The following is a 25,733-nucleotide window of genomic DNA, read 5'->3' on the forward strand; positions in this document are numbered from 1 at the left end:
CATAGGTTCATAGATTAGTACTATGCTAACTGCCCTTGTGAGCCATTTTAAGCTTAGCAAATTATCCCTTGTGAGACTCAAACCCTGCACCTTGTGTTTGTAAGGCAAACACCTTAACCATTAGGACACCCTCCCACTCATGTGGAAATGAGTGCAGTCTATGGCACCCAGTACTTCAGGGTAGTGTGGTACATGGTGGAAGAGATGCATAATTCTGGCCCTCTCTTCAGGGGTGTGGGGTAAATATATGTGCTCACTGACATGTGTTTGAATGGCAGCCAGGAACTGGTGGAATACCCTGGATGCAGATGCCTGTGAGACCCCCATCTGTCCCCAGTAGGTCTTTGAAAAGTACCTGTAGCTAGTATTCTTAGGGCTACACATACCTTTGTTTCCACTGGGATGGGTTCCCCTCTGTTGGGTCCGGGTGTGAGTTGAGGGCTGCAGAACTCAGTGAGTTCTTGTAGTATGTCCCTGTCCACCCTGTAGTGCTCTACAATCTCCAGCTCATGTAGCCCCTGGAATGTTACCCTGGGCATGAACACATTTCTCCTTCTCAGTCTAGGCATATTGTCAGCATCAGCACTGACCTCAGCCTCTAGCACATGCAGATGTAGCAGAGCAGCAACCACTATCATTTTGTCAGCTAAACTTTCCAACTATGTACTCCAATGGTGCAGAGTATGTGGGAAAAATGAGACTGAAGGGTATATGCATACTTTATATCACATCTGAGTGACGCCTCCAGGTGCATCTGCAGTTAACTCCTACTGACATCTCTAGGCTTCAAATATTGCTTGTTCATATTTGCATCAATAATTCCAAAACCATGCTATGTACAAGGTTTTAAAAGATTTCATCTTAAAGCTTACACAATGGCAAACTTAACTGCATTAATATTTGACCTATGTCAACAAGAATACCATCCTACATAAATCTCAAAGATTTTAAGGAATTTTATATTAAAGAGACACAAGCATTCTTAGATATGAATCTTACGGAAGATGTATCTGAAATATATATATATGGGATGCATTGAAGGCATACCTATATAGAAGAGTGGTGGGATGGTATACAAATAAACAAAAACAGTGGAATAAGGAATTAATGGAATTACAGTCAAAAGTGGATAATTTAAAGCTTGATATTTGAAATGGAAACACCAACTTAATAAAAGAACTGGAAGATGCTAATAAAAAATACTCAGAGATGCTACACCACAAAACAATGATCAACTTAGAAAAAAATGAAACTATGTTCCTATTCAATGAACCCTAAAAACCAATGAAGAATAGCAATAGGACTAAAAAGATGATTAAAACAAATCAAATCAAGGAAATGCATAATATAGAAACCAAAAAGAAAGTGTCTGATTTAGTAGGAATACTAGAAGCATTTAGGCTATTCTTTCATAAACTTAATAATCAAAATGAGAAAATAGAAACACATTCAATATTGAAAGCTTTTCTTAAAAACAATGTTAAAGTTAGGTTATTAGATGAGCAGGTACAACTAATAGATAAGCAAATAACAATGACAGAACTTAAAGCTCAAGTAAATAAGCTAAAATTAAACAAAGCTCCAGGTATATATAATATCACCCCACAAATGTTTAAATTACTATCTAATGAGGCTTTGCTGTTGTTATTGAATGTCTTTACATCAGTTAAAAATGGTAAAGACATCCCTCCTTCTTGGAAGTACACACTAATATCACCAATTCTGAAACAAAGTAAAGATCCCAGTGAATGTTCATCATACAGACCCATTTCACTTCTTAATATAGATTATAACATTTTTATGGCATTACATGCTGCTCAAATAAAACAATTACTACCATTTCTGATAGAGAAGGATCAAACAGGTTTTATAAAAGTTAGGAACACTTATGACAACATCAAAAGAATTATTTCATTAATTGATTATATAAATGTCACAAAAAACAAAATGAATGTTATTAGTTTAGACATAAATAGGCACATTTGATTCAGTGAACTGGAATTATCCTTGGCTAGTTTTAGAAGAATATGGCTTCTCAAACAACTTTACCTTGTTAATAAAATCATTATATGAAAAATCATTGGCTTATATAAAACTGGGATCTTGTCTGTCTAAATCTATTAAAATAACAAAGGGCACAAAACAAGGTTGTCCTCTTTCTCCATTATTGTTTGCACTAGTCATTGAACCCTTAGCAAATAATATGCGTATGGATAAAAATATTGAAGGAATACAATTAGACAGCAGCCTAGAGCTTAAAAATGTAACTTTTTGCTGATGATATTTTAATTACCTTAAAAAATAATAATAGCTCTTTAAAAGCATTATGGGACTCAATTCAAAACTTTCAAAACTTTTTGGGTCTTAAATTTAATGAGAACAAAACAAATGTATTGCTTATAAATACTAATAAAAAATACCATAAATATATCCCCACCGATAATACAATTAAATACTTGGGAATTATAATAACTAACAATCTAGATACTACAATTGAAACTAATTATAAAGAGATCTTAAATAATATTAAAAATGTAATACAGAGATGGAATAAGTTCTTCTTTTCAATGGAAGAGAGGCTCTATATAATTAAAATTATCATATTTCCAGAAATTCTTTATGTTATACAAGCTTGTTCTTTGCCACCAGCTAAATCACACCTAAAACAATTAAATGATTTAATAGTAAGATTCCTATGGTATCCAAAAAAACCAAGGATAGCTATAAAATATCATCTAGATGATTGGGATATGGGTGGCATAGGTTTACCAGACATAGAAGTATATTTGCATTCATCTGTTATTAAAACAATATCATTATGGCTAAATACAAAATATACATCAAAATGGAAGCTAGTTCATGAGAAAATCTGGTTAAAATCAGGATTTGTAGTAACCAATAAGTATACCGATTTCATACCAAACAATTTTCTATGGCTGATGAAGGAATATATGATGATGCATAAGCATAAAAATATAAGTTCCAAATACATTACTTATGCATTAAAAATTTTCAAAAATCTTATTAATAGCAATCCTGATATTAAAGCATGGTCATTTTTATTATATCCAGTAGCATACACACAAGGTAATATAATAACATTTGATATAGAAGTAGTCAAAATGCTTAAAGAAAAGGGATTAATATATTGGCATCAATTGGTAAACTCTGGAAAACTTCTGACAATAGACCAAATTAAAAGGAAATTAAATATGGAAAATAGTTCATGGCTACATATACAAGAATTAAGACAAAATATATTAAGCAAACAAGAAACAATGCAACCATCAATAAGACAGAATGTTTCAAATCTTATAGAACATATAATATTACTAATGAATCAACCCATTACTGGAAAGGGATACTTATCATCTATTTATAAAACAAACAAAAAAATAAAAACCTATAATAATGACAAAATATGGAACTATTATAGATCAGTTAATGGACATGTGCCAAATGACAGAGACAAAAAATCAATTCTTCTCTCTCCAAAGCAGACATCACTTTTATTACATTGGAGACTCTTTACATGGCAATTCATACACAGATCTTACGTAACCCCTCATAAAATGGAAATTATGTTTAAGAAAAATATTGGCTGCTGGAGATGTGATTTATCAATGAAAGCAGACTGGCAACATATGTTCTATGAATGCCATTTGATTAAACCATATTGGGATAAAATAAATTATTTTCTGCAAATGGTATTCAATGACAAATTCCAAATTTCCAAATCTATTATTTTGTTTAATGCACCTGTACTTGACTGTATACCAAGAACAAAGTTTGTAATCTTGTGGACTCTCCTAGCCATTTCAAGGAAGAACATTACATCAAACTGGAAATCCAAAGCTTCTCCAACTTTTAAGCAATTCATGAATATGGTGTCAGCAGTATCACAATTGGAAATGAACACTATTAAAGGAAGAACTGGATAACGAAAATGACCACCGGATAGACTGCTCCCTATTCACTGAGCTCCTCAATACTCTGATACTACCAGCAATTTTTAATAACTTTTAAGAGAATTTTTTCCACAGCTTTTTCTACAGAAAGTATCTCTGGTATATCTTCTTCATTCTGGGATTATTCATTTTTGGAAAAAGTGCAACTTTTATATTATTTTACCTCAGACTATCTTTTAGCCTCAACAGTCTCCGGACACGTGCACTATAGAAGCTCCTATCTGGGTCAGTATTCCTGTTTTCACACCTCTTTTCTGGGCATGGCTGGCAACTCTGACTCCATGGAGACGCAGACAACCAAGGCCAAATTCTCCTCTATGCTTTCTCCAGAAAAGGACTCTGGCTCTAAAAGATTAAGAACCACCAAACAAGCTACTGAGAACATTAAAGTAAGTACTAAAGATAAAAATGACTCCAATTTTCATTTAGATGATTTGAAAATGGCACTACATCCCATTCAAAGTGCTATTCAGTCTTTTTCTGAACAATTTACTGACTTTGGTAAAACTCTAAGACAGATTAATGGTAGAATGGACATAATTGAAAATAAAAATCTGGATATGGAAATAAGAGCAGACTCCATAGAACGTGATTTAAAATCCAAAGATGTTCTCATTACAAAAATACAAGCCAAATTACTGGATTTAGAGGCAAGGAGTCACAGGAATAATATAATAATTAGAGGATTACCAGAATCTTATGAAAACCAAAACTTAATTTCAGTGACTAAACAAATATTTGATGCATTACTTAACTTTGAGACAACTACTAACACCTTAATTGTTGAAAGAGCGCATAGAACCCTGCGTGCCAGACAAGACTCTACTTTACCTCGGATTATTTATACAAGATTACTAAATTACCAGGACACTCAAAGTATTTTAGAAGCAGCCAAGAGTAAGAAATATCTCATCTGGAATAAATATAAGCTGACCTTTTCACAGGATTTACCCCCACAAATAAAACTGAACAGACAAAAAGTATCACCTTATTGTGCTGACCTAATCAAAAGGGGAATAAAATTTCGAATGAGGTATCCAAACACACTTTCTTTTAGTTATAATGACAGAAGTTATATGGCTTCAGAACTACAAGAAGTTAAGGATATCTTTTTGAAATTATTCAAAATCCTTCCTGACACAGTCATACAAAAGTAATTCTCCTAACCATTGTAAGTACTTTGGAATTTAACTGGTGATTTTACATGACATTGTAATTATTTTTTTAAGTAACAGAAGTTATGACAAGCTTTACCACACGAATAATCACTCTGACTTTATAGTGTGTAATATCTGTTTTTATTGGTTTATAGAGATGATAATATCTTAAACATCTTTATTCCAATATATGAAGGTGCCATAATTTTTGAGAAACTCCATTATAGTTTGTTTATGTGGATTTATGGTTTTCTGTATGAAATATCACCCAAACAGAATGGAGGGAAAATCTTCTAGACTCTCGTGCTAAAGTAGCGCCACCAACCTGGTTAGAGTTCTGTTGTTTTGTTTTCTGTTCATAGTCTCAAATTATTTTCCCTCCTCTTTTGCCTGCATGATGACATTATGATTCCCAAGGAAACTGTGACATGTTTGTCCTGTTGAAATCATCCTGAGTGCCGCTACGTTGTCTGCAACTTAACTGCTTGCTTCTAAGGTGATTGGTAACTGTAATTTGAATCCCTGAATATTCCGATCACTAAATACAATGTCTTCCTGGTTTCGTACTGTTGTACCTGATGAAAACTGCTAAGACTCTGCGCCGTTGACTCCAACTGATTAATCCATCACGTAGTTTTGCAAGTAAGTTATTTTCTCTTGCTCGGGATGGCTATTCTGATTTATCCACTGCAAGAAGTTTGTTACGAGGTCAGGATGATTCCCATGGACGTACGGAGGTCTGCTGCCTCTGTGCCTGTGATGCAGGCTATTTATCAGCCTGACTGTGAATTAACTTCCCTTTACATGTTCCATTACCTCAGTATGTTGTGCATTGAGTCAAGCATTTATGTTTATACTGTTTTATATATTCTAGTTAGTGCTCTAGGTACATAATTTTAAATGTGTTTTCTGATCACTAAATACAATGACTTCCTGGTTTCGTACTGTTGTACCTGATGACAACCGCTAAGACTATGCGCAGTTGACTGCAACTGATTAATCCATCACGAAGTTTTGCAAGTAAGTTATTTTCTCTTGCTCAGGATGGCTATTCTGATTTATCTACTGCAAGAAGCTTGTTACAGGGTCAGGAAGCCTTCCACGGACGTGCGGAGGCTTTGCTGCCTCTGTGCCTGTGAAGCAGGCTATTTATCTGCCTGAATTGTAAAACCACCAAACTGAAGCCAGCATACAGCAAACGCTTTAATGTCTTCTGGTACCTCGGCTAAACATAGCCTTCAAAGGAATAATCATAGACATACAGCTGCATCTTTTTATACATTTGCTAGATTGAGTCAATAAATCAATTATTTAATTAACATAAACCACTTAAGCTACAATTTTAATACATATAGTAAAAATATACACATTTTACTAAATTTCAAATATTAAAAGTTAATATTCATTTCTAAATTCAAACCCTTAGGCTCTAATGTACCAAAATTGAGAATAAATCTACTTTCTAGGTTCAAAAGTTTTTGTGAGAAATTCCCAACACCTGTAGCACTTGGTTTACCAAGGACAAAAAATAATAAAGAATCCAAACATCCAGAGTGAAAGTTATTAAAATGTTCTGATATAGGACTATCAGTTCTACAATGCCTCACATCACCAATATGTTCCATTATGCGTATGTTTACCTGTCGTTTAGTTTGACCAATATAATATTTACATGGGACACAACCACAGCCCACTATATACACAACCCCACATGATTTACAATTAAATCTATCAGTGGCATTAAATTTTATACCATTTATTTCACCACCTGAAAGATTTTTCACCTTATTACAAATTTTACACCTACCACAACTAAACATCCCATTACCTTCCTTAGAGTTATTCATATTATGTTTTAAACTCAAAAGTTCCTTAAGGTTGGAAAATCTACCATAAGAGAAGCTAACCCTTTTTGGGAACAAATGACCTATCTCATCATTATCACAAACAGTAGGCCACAAAAAATTATTGATTTATTGACTCAATCTAGCAAATGTATAAAAAGATGCAGCTGTATGTCTATGATTATTCCTTTGAAGGCTATGGTTAGCCGAGGTATCAGAAGACATTAAAGCGTTTGCTGTATGCTGGCTTCAGTTTGGTGGTTTTACAATTCTTGTTTTTTCGTGGTTTATGAGATATTGAATTTCTGGGGCCAACATGATGAATTCTGTTGTGAATACTGATGGACTTATGTTTGCTAGTTTATTAAAGGAAAGAGAAGATAAACTGGCTCGTTCAGACCCTTGGACTTCTTCCATGGAAGGTGACTACGACAAAAGGTTTGATGACTTGAAAAAGTTAATGACTAAAGAGACTTCCTTGTTTTATGACACACGTTTGCTTGAAAAATATTTGAATCTGTCCATAACACCGAGGGGTCTTAGAGTGGACAAATTACCTGCTTTCAAGTTTTTGGATGATGAAAAAGAACTGTTAAATGAATGGAAGGCAGTTTCACTGCAGTGTACTCTTGGGTGGCTTAAAATCCTTGTTAAGCGTAATCAGAAAGCCTTGAGCACAATTCAGTCTCAAATTGCTGAGTTACAAGGCAATTTGGCTAAAGACTTTCCAAATGACACCTTTCATTCTATTATGAAACGTATTAATGATGAAATTAGCAAAATTGAGAATGAAGTTATCTTGCGTAAAAAGAAGAAGCTTAATCGTGACATTAGAGACTTTAAAAATGACTTAGTTTATTCTTGGCAACACAAGAGAAAAAATGGTAGATTCTTAAGTGAAAACACGGAAGCAAGCTCTCATAGTGGGCGTGATTCATCTGTTTCGTCATCTGATACCACCGGCAGCAAGAAGAGCGTGTCGTTTGAGCGTGTGGATGTAATGGAGGACTCTGAAGTTCATTCAGAGATGGCGCAGCATGGGCATTGGAATTTTCGACAGAACAGTAGGCGAAGGTCAAGAGCAAGAGGTTGGAACAGGAGATATTGACTTTAACCTTTTTTCAGTAGGTGCTGACTTTAATGACTCTAACATGATTGATTCTGCTTTTGAATTTACAAGTACTAATGTTGCTCAGTTAAATGCGCACATTGTAAACTTGAGTGATTTAAATTTAACAAATGATATGTGCTGTGTTCTACAAAAGGGTACTAAATTTGTTCCTGTTAGAATACCTGCTTTAGCCGATATCTTTTTAGACATTAAGCGTTTTTGTCATAAACTGCACTTGAAAGTGTTTTTTGATGGTCAAACTACTATCAATGAGTCTCTGTTGAATAATAATATTAGTAGTAATAGTGAAACTTCTTTTTTAGATGACTCTTTAATGAATCTGTCTATTTATGACTTTGAGTCAGATCATTCCATGGATGTAGATGCACTAGAATTTTTTTGTGATTCGAATGGTGGTGAGAATCATTTCTCTACTGGCTATGGTAGGCTTGAAGTTCCTTGTTTGCCTACACAAAACAAATTCTATCCCCCTAAAAAATCAGCTATCTTGAACACTTTTGAAAATATTCTTGTTAGGAAAGTTGAAATAGAATATATTGCATTTAGAAAGCAGTTTATTGAATTTAACCTAACAAAGTCTGAATGGCTAGCTATTAAAGCTATGCAAAATGTTTCAGACAAATATGTCTATTGTCAAGCTGACAAAGGGTGTAATTGGGTTGTTATGGGAAAGCAACATTATTTAAAGATGGTTTTTGATTTGTTATCTGATGAAAATATTTATCTTGAATTATCCCACAATCCAATCTTGGAGTTTAATGGAATACTTTTGGAACTGTTAGAACGGGGTGAAAGATTAGGCTTTTTATCACAAAAGGATGTGAGAAAATTGTATATTGAAAATCCTAGAGATGCATTTTTTTATGCTTTGCCGAAATTACATCATAATTTCAATGACCCCCCTGGCCGTCCTATAGTCTCAAGTTGTGGATGTTTTCTTGAAAATGTGGGAATTCTATTAGATAGCTTATTAAAAAGGGAACTTGAGAATGTTGTTTCTCATATTAATAATACGAATGAATTTTGTACTTTGGTTAGAAATATGCATTGGGACAAGGACTTTTATTGGGCTACCGTAGATATTAAGGCTCTGTACACAAGCATTTCTACTACTTTTGGCCTTGAGGCTATAAGTCAGATTATGGGGGAGGGCCCACGTACATCTTTTATTATTATGTTGCTTGAATTTGCATTGACACATAACTATTTTCTGTGTGAAGATAAAATCTTTTTGCAAAAAGAAGGAACTGCAATGGGGGCTAATTTTGCCCCCACTTATGCAATTCTTTTTATGTCATTTTTTGAGACTACTTATTTGTATACTTTAAAATTTTCCGTGAATCTGTGGTTTTATACCGTAGGTACATTGATGATTTGATATTTATTTGTAAAGGCAACATATCTGACTTTAGTAATTTTGTAGATGAACTGCATTTGAATAGATTTGGCTTGAAATTCACTTTTAAAGTGAATTTACGTAGTATAGAATTCCTCGATATTTTGCTATATGTAGATACTTGTGATATTATTCAGTTTAGACCATTTAGAAAGGTGACAGCAACAAATAATTTTTTGCATGCCTCAAGTGCACACCCAATTCACTTAATTGAAGCCTTCCCTTTTGGAGAATTCAAGCATATTTTTGAGCACACATCCGAAAAAAGTTTTTTGAAAGAAGAATTTCAGGATGTTAAAAATAGACTTAAAAGTAGGGGTTATTCTGAAAAGAATGTTACATGTAGTGAAAAGAAAGTTTTGGGCAATAAAAGTTTAAGAAATCAAAATTTTATTGTTCCTAAAGATGCTGTTGTGGGCAATAATGATAAAATATTTTTTGTAACAAAATATTCCCCTTTTTCTAATACATTAAAATATATTGTAGATTTTTTGTGGCCTACTGTTTGTGATAATGATGAGATAGGTCATTTGTTCCCAAAAAGGGTTAGCTTCTCTTATGGTAGATTTTCCAACCTTAAGGAACTTTTGAGTTTAAAACATAATATGAATAACTCTAAGGAAGGTAATGGGATGTTTAGTTGTGGTAGGTGTAAAATTTGTAATAAAGTGAAAAATCTTTCAGGCGGTGAAATAAATGGTATAAAATTTAATGCTACTGATAGAGTTAATTGTAAATCATGTGGGGTTGTGTATATAGTGGGCTGTGGTTGTGTCCCATGTAAATATTATATTGGTCAAACTAAACGACAGGTAAAAATACGCATAATGGAACATATTGGTGATGTGAGGCATTGTAGAACTGATAGTCCTATATCAGAACATTTTAATAACTTTCACTCTGGATGTTTGGATTCTTTATTTTTTTTTGTCCTTGGTAAACCAAGTGCTACAGGTGTTGGGAATTTCTCACAAAAACTTTTGAACCTAGAAAGTAGATTCATTCTCAATTTTGGTACATTAGCGCCTAAGGGTTTGAATTTAGAAATGAATATTAACTTTTAATATTTGAAATTTAGTAAAATGTGTATATTTTTACTATATGTATTAAAATTGTAGCTTAAGTGGTTTATGTTAATTAAATAATTGATTTATTGACTCAATCTAGCAAATGTATAAAAAGATGCAGCTGTATGTCTATGATTATTCCTTTGAAGGCTATGTTTAGCCGAGGTACCAGAAGACATTAAAGCGTTTGCTGTATGCTGGCTTCAGTTTGGTGGTTTTACAATTCTTGTTTTTTCGTGGTTTATGAGATATTTATCTGCCTGACTCTGATTTAACTTCTCTTTACATATTCCATTACCTCAGTATGTCATGCATTGAGTCAAGCATTCATGTTTATATTGTTTCATATATTATAGTTAGCGCTCTAGGCGCATAATTTTAAATGTGTTTTATTTTATTATTATCTGTTTCACACTGAACCTGGGATAGTGATTAACTAACTAGGGGTCCGCTATTTGCTGTTGATCCTTCATTATAAACAAATAATAAGTCTTTTATTCAAGTTTAGGAATTTATATGTCACTTGTATATTTGAATTTATATTTTTTAGATATAGTTGCTAAGGGCTATATGATGCCTTTGTTATAAATTCTAATGTGTATGATTCAAACACCTGAATGATAAATTTATATATAATAGAATATAAGAACAACATGATACATAAAGAGGCTCTCATTTATTTTTATAATAACATGCTATACATTTTATTAATTTTTGAATGGATTTTAGATGTCACGTGATGTCATTTTTATAGTAGGACTTTAGACTAGTTTGATTAGTATTCTTACTATTTAGACACCACATTTACTAGAGCCTTACTAATTAATTTAATCTAAGTGAAGAAGATTAATTAGTGTTAACTGTTTAGATATATTATTAACATAAATATATTACAATTTTATATTTAACTGACAATACTCCGTTTCATTAAACTACATATATTTTTAAGGTTTATGACATACATTTAACCTTTTTTCATATACATTTATGATTATCAGTGTTTAGCCATATTATTGTTTTATTAACTATATTTATGTTCCACTATATCTCCTTACAAATTCATATCATAATGCTGTTTTAGCATGGTTTATTTACATTCATTACAATCATATTTACCTGTATAGGAGCTTGTGAATATACAGATGAATGGGGAATGTGTATGCCGGGCATTTTGTGTTTTGATAGATATGTAAATATGTTTAGTTTTGATAACTTGTTTATAGTCCTTTTTAGGACTTTACATAATTTTCTTTTTTTTATTTTGATGTTAAGGGTGACCATGTACTTACTTTTGTATAGACTTTTTTGTCTTCCTTCTTTCGTTAGGTTAAGGTGGATAGGCACTGGGTTAGGGAGAAGGAAGAAAATGAGACTACAATGAATCCTATACTGAAACTTATCTGTACTCAGAATAATCATTTTAACAAAATTAAGTTATGTTTGTTCCTTTCTTTCATCTTCTCTTTATTTATAAATTTATTTAGTTTATTCCATCAATATTAATGGACCTTAGATTGATGTATGGTTAATCTGTTAACAATAGATTGCTGGAATGTAAGAGGGATCCAAAATAAAGACAAGAAATCTTTATTGTTTCATTTAATCTATAAATCTCAAGCTCATATATGTTTTTTACAAGAAACACATATACCTAGAGATGATTGGTACAAAGATAAAAATAAAAAATGGATCCAAAAAATAATAGCCTCGGGGGATACCTCTAATTCCAGGGGTGTGGCTATTATAATTAAACAAAAATTTCAGGGGATTATTATTGAAGAAAAATATGACAAGGAGGGTAGATGGTGCTACTTTACTTCTAATATATACAATCTTGATAAACCACTTTTGGTTCTAAATTTATACAGTCCTTGTAACCATCAGCATTTGTTTATTTTACAAATATATAATATCCTCTCTTATTACAAAGATCATTATGTTATAGTGGTCGGAGACTGGAATGCTGTAATTAACCCTGACATTGATCGAACTAGTTCTTCTTCTTCATATAATTACCAAACATCTTCTGCTCTTGAAGATTTAATAATGGATTATAACCTTATAGACCCTTTACAATACATTAAATACTCAAAGAAAAAAGATATATACACTTATTATTCAAAATGTTATCATTCTTGGTCAAGGTTAGATTTCTTTCTCTTATCTAATTCTCTTACACAATCAGTTTTGGATTTTATTATTGAGCCCAGATTCCTTTTGGATCATTCTAGAATTTTATTAAAATTGAATCTCGAGTTTAAATTTGCTTATGCATTCAAACGGAACTGTTGGACTTTGAATAACAACTTGCTCTCTAATAAAGAAGTTAGTAAACTGTGTATAGAAATAATTCAAGAGATGGAAAACAACTTAGACTCAACAGTTATTCCCTATGATATTCAATGGGCGGCGTGTAAGGCAAAGTTAAGGGGTATGTTTATTGGTAAGGCCTCATACCTTAAAAAACAATTCAATAATAAAGAAAGATTGTTAAAACTAAGAATTCAGTCTCTTGAGAATCAATATAGATTAAATTCTGATCCTGCCGTCTATAAACAAATTATAAATTCTCAAAAAGATCTGATTTTATTACATCAAAATAATCTTTCAATACAGGATCAAAGATTATTAGTTACCTACTCTGAATGGGCTCAAGTACCTTTGAAAACCCTAGCTAGAATAATTAAAAATAATTTTGATAGGCCCAAAATATCGCCCATACAATTCAAAAATAAATTATACAACACAGACAAGGAAATTATGCAACTATTCACATTTCTATATACTGATCTTTATTCCAAATCGTCTAATTTATTAGTAAATTGTCATATAAACAGTTTTCTTAGTTGTATAACATTTCCTACTTTGAATGAAAATCAGCAAAGTATTCTTTCAGCCCCATTAAGTCTTCTTGAAATATCTGAATCAATTGATAGACTCAAACTTGGTAAGTCCCCAGGTCCTGATGGTTTTACTTCTGAATTCTTTAAATTATTTAAGTCAGTAATCGCACCCTTCCTTCTTAAAGTTTATAACTACATAAAAATAAATGACATTTCGGATCTTCATTGGAACACCTCAAAAACTATTCTAATTTTAAAAAACAACAAAGATAAAACAGACCCTCATAACTATAGACCCATCTCATTAATTAATTTAGTTATCAAGATTGTATCCTCTATTCTTGCCAACAGATTGAAGAAGGTTCTATCATCAATAATTTCCCCACAACAAGCAGGTTTTATGTCTCACAGACATGTATGGGATAACACTCTCTCTTTGGAATCCATTATTCATCTTACAAAAAATGACAACAACCCAATATATGCATTAATTCTTGATGCATCAAAGGCATTTGATAGAGTGAGTTGGGATTTCCTCTTTCAAACAATGTCCTTCTTTAATTTTCCCATCACATATATTAATTTTATCAAAACCCTTTACAAAGAATCCTTTACCAAATTGTATATTAACGGATCCACATCACATTCTATAAAGATTACTAGAGGCACGAGACAGGGATGCCCCTTATCTCCCTTTCTTTTTAATCTATACTTAGAACCATTACTTTTATACTTAGCACAAAACACATTTCATAGGATTCCTAGGATTTTAAACAATAATTTACTTTTCTCTGTTTTTGCTGATGATTTAGTTATATATTTTCAAACTCCTATTACAGATCTTAAAACAATAATTAATTCTAATGAGAAATTTTCTCTAGCGTCGGACTATCACATTAATTCCCAAAAGACTCATATATTCCCTGTAAACCATCTGGCACATAAACCATATTTATTTCCAGTCTCCTATTTTCATATTACTTTTTGAGTTAAATATCTGGGTATACATATAGATCATAATAATCTGTCTTCATTTCAAAATAATTTACTTAAAATATGGACATCAATAATGTTAGACATGCGTAGATGGGAACTTCTCAACTTATCACTTCTTTCCAAAGCTGCAATTATTAAAATGAATATTCTTCCCAAATTTCTTTATCAATTCAACTCTTCTGATCAAATCATTCCTAAATCTTTTTTTGATAAAGTTAACAAAGAACTAGCTAAATTTTTGTGGTTCCCTAAAACAGTTAGGATTTCTTACTCTAAATTATCAACTTCTAAAGATAGGGGTGGTTTAGGTTTACCAAATTTGTATCTCTATTATTTAATTATTTCTGCTAGCAAACTACTGTCCATTTCTAAACTGAATATCATTCATTATAATCAATGTCCAATTTGGATGATGTTATGGCATCAGTATATTTATCCAAAAACATAAACCCTGTTGCCATTCCATTTATCTCCTTAGATATTTTGAATTCACTTAAAATCTCAAATTTTCTAAAACATAAGATCAAAGCATTTCAGGACTTATTAAAACTTATTAAATTTGATAATATTTTTCATCTAATACAACCACTTCATCTGAACCCTAACTTAAAGTTAGATAATGCACCATTTAATTTAACTAAATATCCCCTTATAAAGAATATGAATGTTTGGGATCTTTTGAAACACAAAGATTTGTCTTTGGCAAATCTTCGAACTACACTGAAAGTCAATTGTAAATATACTATAATTCTGCGTCAGTTAAGAGATGTAATTATGGCTAATTGTGGTTATATAATTCCAAGGGAGCAAGATTTTAATAACATTGATACGGTAATTAGAACATTATTATTACCTGAGAAAAGGTTATCAAAATCTTATAATTTGATAAACAAATTAATTCAAGACTCATTATGTCTCTTTTCTAACTTCTGGGACAAACATAATCCTCAATTAAATGAAAAACAAAAACTCTTGGCCATTAGAAATACTTTGGAACACTCCCCTTTCAAGAAATTGTTCTATACTCAGTTGATGATAAATAATAATGCTTATCATACTCCCTCCAAACTTAATAAATTTGATGCAAATAATTCTCCTTCCTGCCCTTGTTGCTTCTCTCCTAATGCTGACCTCTTAAATATTTTTTGGTATTGCCGATTCTCTCATAAACTTTGGACCTCCTTGAAAGTAAGGTTACAGAAAATGGGGTATCACAAGTCAACTCTTTCCTGGGAGACTGCAATTCTACACATACCTAAGATACATCTGTCTAAACCAGATACACATGTACTCATATTTATCTGTTCTCTTATAAATCTTTACATGTCCAGAAATTGGCTTGACCGTACTAAATTGAATTGGAATGCCTTTAGAACAATGGCATACTTGTACATTTCAGCACAAAAAAAATGTTGAAAAGTCCTAAAAATGGCTTTAAATAATAAAGTTTTAGAAAAGGTCCTTTCTATTATTAATTATGAATATTAGATTATAAACTTTTATCTTTTGTACAGTGTGGGATTTATTTATTCTTCTACTTTATTTTCTCATATGATTGTGGTCTCATTCTATCATTTGCATCCTGGTTACCATTTGTATATATTGTATATAAAGTTTGTTTTTGATTTTTTTTTCACTTTCATGAGTTGAAATGTGCTTTTACAATGTTGTATAACTTAAATCAACTCCTAATTGACTATATATACAATGTTTGTTGGTTGATGTCTTGTTATATTCCATAATTTAATAAAAAGATTTTTGAGAAAAAAAAAAAAAGAAGAAGAACTGAAAGAACTACATCATTATATATAGCATGGCAAAAAGTAACTGAAATACTGGAAAGTAATGACTGTAGCAAATTATAATCAGGAAACAATTGTATAGAAAGTCAATTATATGCTAACAATAGACACCCTTGTAAATACTTTATTTTGGGTTTAATGTTTGATATCTGTTTAGAGGTTTTAACCAACCTTTTTAAATAATTTGTAAATACTTCACTGTCATAAATAACCTGTATACATGTTTTCTTGTTTTTGGAAATGAATAAAAAGATTTACAAAAAAAAAAAAAGAAAAATGCATGCTAATGCAAAACCTATTATTCTAGCAGCCTTCCTAATGTATGGGAGTAATATGTAAAATCTGTCCCTATTTTTGGGCCTTTCTACCCCCATTATTTTTTACTTTGTCCCACTTTCTTACCCTAAAGGTTTGAAGGGTATGCTTGTCTGTGTTGGTGGCTGTGCACATATACTGAGTGCCAGCTACTGGCACACCTACTTCAGGGTGGAGCTTTGTAGATATACCTCCTATTAGCAACATTACCAACATCCTGTGTGGATCTTTCTGCTCACAACTGCTAGGGGCAGATTCAAACATGTATGTTCCTGGGAAGTCATACTCCATTGATCTCCAGTGCCCACATCAATCTATCCACTTTGACATGCTAGTGTGTTTAGGGAATGCACCGGCTGTGAAACTGTGTCCACTGACTGTGCATGGGGATATGTGTGAGTCACACTTCCTGTATCAGACTTTCTCTCAACAACCCGAGACTGTGCCAACTCAGCCTCTTCATCATCATCAACTGAGGCTAAGGTTTCTCAACATAAGACAGGGACAGTTCTACAATGCCACCGCCAAAAAATGCTTTACAGCGATTAGAGGTAAAGAAAACATATCCAGTATAAGTATGCCCAAGCACCACAACTACACATGCAAGTGATACATTCACATTTACTAAGAAAGATAATCAAAAATAACCAAACCCATATGTTGTATAGATGCTTGTGCCACCTTGAGGCTAGATGTGCCTACACATAATAGGTGTAATGCATATAATAAACAGTACAGTGCCTAACTACAAATGTGATACATTTAAAAGGAAGGCCAACATGCATAGGACATCACCTGTTGAAAGCCTTTGTGACCTCTCTATCTCAGCACCCATATCCAGCACTACACTGTAGAATTCTTTGAAGGTGGTACTGTCTTTGATAGAGACTGGGAACACCTCCATCTCCATGACAGGTGGGACAGTAGATGACCCACCACCTGTGGCACTCCACTCCCATGTCACGGCCTCTAATCTCAGGATGTCAGCCTGCATCACGTCATTGGCTCTGCACCTGATCATTGCATAATCATAGACCTGTCCACCCGCAGCATTTGCATCATTGAACATCTCACAACAGACACAGTCATGGGATGGATTTTCTGCCACAGCTGTGTCAGTGACCCTTTTACCATGGAGATGGATGGCCGATAGCATCACTTCACTCTCTTCCTCTGCGGGTTCAATCCCCACCACCAGCTCCATAAATTTAGGTAGCATCTTCAAACTCAACCACCATAAAGGTAAAGTCAGAGATGTTTTATGACCTAAATGTAAATTATACGGTGGTTCAATCCCCAAAAACAGTAACATAATCTAATCACTATATTAATGGATATTTTTATTTGCAACAATACCTTTTACCTTATTCAAGCCTATAGCACCTTTTTATACTTCCAGTTAACATCCATAGTGCTAGATCATGTTTGTCTAGCTTCTTTAAATAAATGACTTACCAACTAATAATAGCAGAATTAGAAAGGGCAAGGATCTCCTAAGAAAATTACTAAGATTATTAATCTAGGATGTCATGCAGTAGAGAAATGAGTCACTGTTTGGCACTTACTATTCATATTTTTATATTTACATTCATGTTTTCATAATGGAGTGACTTGCATGCTGTTTAGTGTTACAGTGTGACATTCCATGGTGGGAGACAGGAAAGTTGATTATCACACTACACCTGAGATATTGCTAGTTGTTTTTTAATAATTAAGAAAATAAGAAATGTTTCTATATGTGCTTACTAGTTCAAAAAACAAGTGACGTACAAATTATTGCATGGCATCAGGCTAAACTTTAGATGTTGAAGTAAACTGTATTTGACATTTGCAATGACAGTTGCACATCTTGATAGATATTCACTTTTATTTATATTTGTACAATTAAGCATGTGTTCCAACTTTTCTAAATAAATATGCACTTTAAACATGCAAAAAAAAAAAAAATTTGACCTATGTCTAGTGTAGATAAAGAGACAGTAACTGTTGTTTTTATGATATTAATTTATATAGATAAAATGTTCACATTTTTCTAAATATCTCAACAACCAAGTAATACAGACAGAACTCCTTAGCATCATATGAAAGTTCTCAGCTAGGCGAATAAAATTCTACAGACAGTATGTGTATAACTTGAGTGGTTGTTGAAATATTATAAGCTGTTTATAAAATATTACAAATGTAATAGTTACTGTGTTTACTGTGACTTATAAAATTTAGTTTAAAACCTAGAACCTAAAGAATACTATCACTATAAAAACAGATTGTGCTAAAGTCAAGAGTTTGCCATTTATACTTCTTTCATAACCCCTATGGTTCCAGAGATATGAACATTTGTTTGAAATGTGTGGACATAATTTTATTCTGTTAAAATGCGTAGGCTCCACCCATTGGAAGTTAAAGTGCAAGCTTCTTGAGCTCCATTGTAGTGAATGAGTTAAACTTCCAAAGTGTCTACTCCAGTGGTGCAGAGTATGTGGGGAAAAATCAGATTGTAGGGTGTATGCATACTTTATAGTTGTAAGCTGCAGATGCCAGTCTGTGTGATTGGCTGACTATGATGCAGCCATCTGCCAGGTTTATGACTGAAGGCTTGGAATGGCCCAGTGCTAGTGGAACAGGGCTTATCAGTCATTTATGTCTGATAGGCTTTCCCAGGCTATTTCCTTATATTTTTTTATTTTTTCAGATTCTTTCACTGCTAAACACTGCGGTGTGGTACGCAAACCTGTGGCACTAGTATAAACAGTGCTCAGCAGTCTAGACACACCCCTATGCATGGGCATGTTCAGCTTAGCTTAAACCAGCTAAAACATGTGCCACAGGGCTAAACACAGCTTAGCAGCAATGGACACACACCCTTGCTTAGCTGTGCTTAGCTGAGTGCAAACAGATGCCACTGAGCTCCAATCTGCTTAAACATAGCATGACACATCCCCTTTTGATGTTAGCTATTTGTTCTACTACTACCGACATGGTTCTAGCCCTAGCATGAGTTGTATCTGTGGACACATTAGCCCTTTTTGCTATTCAGTAACCCCAGCTCATTTGCATACAGCTACTTGAATATACCCTGGATGCTTCACTACACTAAGGCCTGCCTCCTTGGCAACGACTGAAAACTGCCATTGTACACTCTGCATGCAGGGCACTGTAATGCATTATTTTTGCAAATGTCTTATTTTTATTTTTTCAACATTTTATTTATTAATTTATTTTTTTTGCATGTTTGTGCATTGCTGTATGTCACGCAAACATAATATTTCTATTAAAACAATTTTTTAATGATTTGCATTGCTTTTTGGACTCACTGGCCATAGTTCTGGCCATTTGCATGCCTACAGTGCAATATCTAACCTTTTAGGCTTTTACAGCCCCTGTTTCAAATTTACATTTTGGTACATGTTTTCTTTTCCTTGCACATTTCTGATACCAACACGCCACCTACACGGGTGCCTTTCTACTTATTGGATCACAAATCACCCTCATTTGCATGGATTTCACCAGCTTATGAGGTGATTTGCATTCCACGGACACTTCCGTGTCCACATGCCCCTATGCTCTGTTTATCGGATCGCTCGGTGGCCTATTTCTGTGTTGGGACCGTGCCACTATGCCTACATGGAAAATCACTCCATGTAGGCTTTATTGAATTCCCACCATAATGTCTTGCATCTCCTGTGTTAGCAGGTCATAAAATGAAATAACAGTCTACTTTGGAAGACTAGCTGACTAGAACAGTAAAATGAAAGCAGATATTAAAATGCAGACAGTTAAGAAATGTATATCGGCATCCTGTCTATTTGAGCTGTCTGTCTCTGGACTGGTGAAATTAAATCATTATCCTTTACACTTGGCAGAGCTGGTTTAGCTATTTTTGCTATGGGAAAGCAAAGCAACTTAGGAAAAACTTCATTCTAGAAGAATAGTGTAATAAAGTCTTAGAGTACAGCTGAAGAACTGAAATGTATAAAAATGTAAGCTTGGATTTTACTTTGTCTTGTGTTTGCTTGGGAAATACTGAGGTGACCACTTCCCCTTCAATTTCTGAATGTTAACTTCAAGCAACTTGCACCAGTAAAGAGTTTAAGTACCATTTAAGATAGACACACTTATTTCTATCCAGCGTGTTCATACAGAAGTTTAAATATTCCTGTTTGTTTAGTAAAATGGTATTTTATTATTCTTCTTTGCATGCTTTCTCATTCATTTCCATATTTAACCTGTAACCTCACAGATGCCTTGTTGTTGAAGTAAAATTATGCATTTATTCCTTTTTAAGCTCTTGCAGCTGATCTTTATTATATATGTTTTTGGATGGTGCAGTGGTAGCATTGTTGCCTCACAACAAGAGGTTCTCCAGTTTGATTCTTGGCTGGGGTGCCTTCTGTGTGGAGTCTGCATGTCCTCTTTGTATTTCCTTCGGGTGCTCCAGTTTCCTCCCATGTAAAAAAAAAGACATATCTGGAGTGTTTCTCCATGGGCCTCTGGTGAAAATTGGCTTTGTTCCAAGTCTGATTTTCCCAGTAAATAAATGTTAAATATATATATATACATATATATATATATATATATATATATATATATATATATATATATATATAATATGTAGCATTTCTGTTTGTTCTGTTAGAGGAGGGTTATCATTTACCACTGGATAGCAAACTCTGCCTCTCCATCTTCTCTTAGCTATAGTCTGGGCCTACTATTAGGGAAAATATTATTTCATATTTGGCTTAATTTAAGATAAACAGATAACTGAAGGTCCCTGGTCTTCAATGGTGGTAGGAGTCCTACTGTGCCAGTAATAAAGTTGTAGGGATTTGGAGAATTCTGCCAGCACTATCTGGGAAGTGTGTGTGTATGTATTATATGTGTGTGTGTGTGTGTGTGTGTGTGTGTGTGTGTGTGTGTGTGTGTGTGTGTGTGTGTGTGTGTGTGTCCTGGAAGACACTGTAGTACACACAGGAAGTGGTGGACTCAAATCTGAATGCACTCTTTATGCAGTCTAATCTTGGGATAGATGCTAGGAAGTTTATATCCAGAACAGCAATACTCATTCTCTTTAGGCTACTGGGACCAGTTTGTGAACTGATTACTGAGTTAGACTTGAGTGCACTTCCTTCCTTGTACTTCATGCTGCTGGTTGCATTAAGTCACATCTTGGTGGCAAAGACTCCTTAATCAGAACATTTTAGTGGGCACTGTTTTGATTCAAATCCCATCCTTGCCACTAGCTATAGCAGAGATTATGACAGTATTGAACAATAAGAAGTATGCTGGCTACTGAAGGTAAAAGCCAGCATTTATTTATTAACCTGGAAAGTCCGACTTGGAACAAAACCAATTTTTAGTGGAGGCCCAGGGAGAAATACTCTAGTTGCATGTTTTTCCAATGTGGGAGGAAACCAGAGCACCCAGAGGAAACCCACACAAATGCAGGGCAGACATGCAGACTCCACACAGAAAGCACTCTAGCCAAGAATCAAACTGGGAAACCTCTTAATGTGAAGCTACAATGCTACCATTGCACCACTGCACCATCTGCAGCTGGGGCACCAGCATGAGTTTGAATAATGCTGTCAATATTAATTTGTTTTGAAAAAAATCAGCAGCTATACCTTACATTTTACTTTTTACTTTTGTCTTTTTGTCAACTTTTAATAAAAGTCTCATTATATATTTTGATCTTGTGATGCCTTTCTGCTGGCTGGTGCTGTGTAGACACACAAATGTAGTTTTGGGCTTTTTAAATGGTTTCACAGTTGTGTACATTCTGATGAAACCTTTGTATTAAAGAAAAATCACTTACTCTGCTATTATCAGTTCATTTGGTCATGTGTTGATTTCTTTTCACTGTGACTTTTACACATTTCATAGGTAGACAGGAGTTTTTTGTGTTGCTTACTGTGAAAAGGTTAACAAAAGGTGGCTCATAACGTTCCTCTAAAAATAACTGTTTGTCATAGTGCATCTTACCAAGTGTATAAATAAATAAAAATAAAACAAATGGAAGCATAACTATTTTATTATATTCGCTAGTAAGGTCCCATTGTCTTTCAAAATGACCATTTTTTTCACATTTTCTCTTGGTTGGAACTGCAGATGCAGTCTGGCAGAATTATCAAGACTCCTTCAAAAATATATCATGATGCCCCAGTCCTCTTGCTCAGTGGCTTCTTCCCTTTTGTCTGCATATTATAGTTTCTGGAATTAGCTTAAGGTCATATCCAAGGGCAATTAAGATTATTTGTAATTTGTATGATTCAAATTTTTATAAAAAATCTTAATACTAGATGACTTATATCTGCCAATTTAAGCATTATTGCTTAATATATGGAAATATTTTAATACATTAATTTGTTCAATAAAATGTTTTAACAAAGCAATTTAAAGTATTATGTCTTATATAGTCAATGTATCAAGCATAATTAATTAAAAACATGACTATGTTTGTGTGCCGTATATCAGTTCATGTGCATACCTGATCTTTATTTTGAACTATATTTCTCCTTTTCTTACAGATTTCGATGCATTGTGTACCCATTTAAGCAAAAACTTACCATCTCAACTGCTACACTGATCATTGCCGTGATCTGGGTCTTAGCAATTGCAATTATGTGTCCATCTGCAGTCATGCTGCAGGTCACAGAGGACCAGCATTTTCTAGTGCTTCTTAATGATGGTAACAAAACAAGTCCTGTGTACTGGTGCAGGGAGGACTGGCCTGATAAGGAAATGCGAACAATATATACAACAGTACTGTTTGCTAACATTTACCTAGCTCCTCTGTCACTCATCGTCATCATGTATGCAAGGATTGGGATTACTCTTTTCAAGACTTCAGTGACTTTTGGGGAGAAAGCAGGCCATGAAAACCAGCATAGTGTATCACGAAAAAAACAAAAAGTGATTAAAATGCTTGTAATTGTTGCTTCACTATTTATTTTATCTTGGCTGCCTTTGTGGACTTTGATGATGCTTAGTGATTATGCCATCCTTTCAGATATGCAAATACGAATTATTAACATTTATATATACCCTTTTGCTCATTGGCTAGCATTTTTTAACAGCAGTGTTAACCCTATAATATATGGCTATTTCAATGAAAACTTCCGACGAGGTTTTCAGGCAGCTTTTAAATTTCAGCTTTGCTCAGGAGAGATTGAGCGTGGAAAAGCATATTCACATCGACTGCAGGGCAATGCTGTTTCTCCAGCAGGTAACTTGACAATCAGAGAACCTGTCACTCAAGTTAGTGTGAATGAGGGACCTCTTTGCTTTGAAAGACATAGAGAAAAATATGAACAAGATCTTGTTATGGAAGATTTAGAGAAAGTCTCTAATAACAATGGGGTGAGAAAGGATATGCCATAAAATATTGGTAGATCCATTAGGAATTATCTCTCTGTCATATCCACAAATATAATTGTACGTATTCATATTGTAATATTCATGAAATGATAATTTTTTTATGAGTCTCAGTAGTGTATATTTTAACTGAGGTACAACACAGAATAAATATTTCAGTGTATATAAGCATCTCAGTATTATTTTCAATCTTGAGAATTTTCAGAGAACTGTATAGGTTAAGACAGTTACTTATACAGTTACTAAAGTCCACTAAAGATGTAAACTTTAATGTATATAAATTTCTAGGAATTAGTAACCACAAGCCACATGAACACGTAGCACCAAACCACAAAAAATAAAATCCACTGTTGGCACAATAAAGGTTGTCCTCCAACACCACAATATTAAAGAAAGGCGAACTCTTCCAAAATAAAACCAAAGCTCTATTTCCACATAAAGCAACCAGATTGAGCACGCTTTCGTCTCGAATCGCGAGACTTCATCAGAATCTGAAGTTACAAGTAATTCACTTTCTTTAAATATACTCCCAAAGAATCAATGATTCAATTAATAAATCAATGATGTTGTTAATCAATCCAAATCAAATAAATTAACAATGTAACAAAATGTTACCGTGCCACATATGGAAGACATTGCAAAGGAGGGCGCGAGCCTATATGCGGCACGGTAACATTTTGTTACATTGTTAATTTCTAGGAATTTCTTTACTTTAAAAAAATTTCAGTGGATTATATGGGTTAAGTAAAGTAAAAATAATTACCTATACAGTTAATCAAATAAATATAAATAAATTAAAAAAAATTAAACACTGCAAGAAAGAATTAGGATTTGCATTACCTCAGTCCGCCTAAAAATGGAATAGCTTATATATGTTTTATGAATTCACTTTTTATTTTATATTTATTGTCTTTTCCCAGGATTCATAAACACAGCAGAAGCAGTCATTGCCAGCCCTCCACTGTTTACCTTGTTTGCACACTAAGGTCCAGAGCTCATTGACAATTAATGTCACAGAAGGTGGGCTTATTAAATATTTTACTTGTGGCTGCACATAATCCAAGGTAACAAGATATACAGCTGCATGGAAAGATAAAAAGAATGTAAAGAATATACCTCATTCAATAAAGGTGTTTAGAAAAAGAGGCTCTGCCAGATTACATTACTAATCCCAAAACACCCCAGTCTGATCTTTCCACTGTAGCCATCTTCCAATAAATACAGTGCTATTGTATTTTATTTTTTTATTCAATAATTAGCTGATTTATGTTAATGTCTATCTTGTGTTTTGTGTTAAATGCTTTCTTTATGTGAAATATTTAAAAATCCTGTAAATAAACTCATATACAGATGTTTTTACCCGGCAATTATAAATGTGTATTATGTAACAATGTGAAACTTTTTTCAATAGACCACAGCTGAAAAAGGATTTTGCCCAGTCAGATTTTCCTGATCAATAAAGATAGATAGATAGATAGATAGATAGATAGATAGATAGATAGATAGATAACATAGACATTTCAAAAATAAGGTGCAGTTATATGAGGGAAGGCACAGAAGTGGTACCAAATAAATTAAAACTGTCTCCCCAAGTGCTGTACAACTGAGTGGTATGATAACTGGTTGATCAGCTGCCATCTCTAACAGACATGAATCGGTGAGAGATTACTTGACATCCTGGGCTCCCTTACTATTGGGCCCTGGATGAGATGCAGGAGTTAGTGCTGGGCAGGAAGTGACTCAGTGATCCAGCAGAGAAGGTTGTCAACATGGCTAATTTGGGTATCTAGCCGGCAGTCATTCAGCTCCCCAATGATGTCAGTTAGCTGCCAATATGTAATG

General features: G+C 33.6%; 1 protein-coding gene across 1 annotated transcript in view; it reads left to right on the forward strand.

Moving 5' to 3' along the window:
• LOC122792788 (neuropeptide FF receptor 2-like) overlaps positions 1-25,246 on the forward strand; it is a 207,598-nt gene extending 182,352 nt beyond the window's left edge. The window contains exon 2 of the mRNA XM_044060358.1: positions 23,045-25,246. Coding sequence (XP_043916293.1) covers positions 23,045-23,897 — 853 coding nt within the window. The 3' untranslated portion in view covers positions 23,898-25,246. The remainder of the gene's footprint in view (positions 1-23,044) is intronic.
• The last annotated feature ends 487 nt before the right edge of the window (positions 25,247-25,733 follow it).

This window comes from Protopterus annectens, chromosome 2.part0, assembly GCF_019279795.1.
Source record: "Protopterus annectens isolate FY-2018-M chromosome 2.part0, PAN1.0, whole genome shotgun sequence".
Classification (NCBI taxonomy): domain Eukaryota; kingdom Metazoa; phylum Chordata; order Ceratodontiformes; family Protopteridae; genus Protopterus; species Protopterus annectens.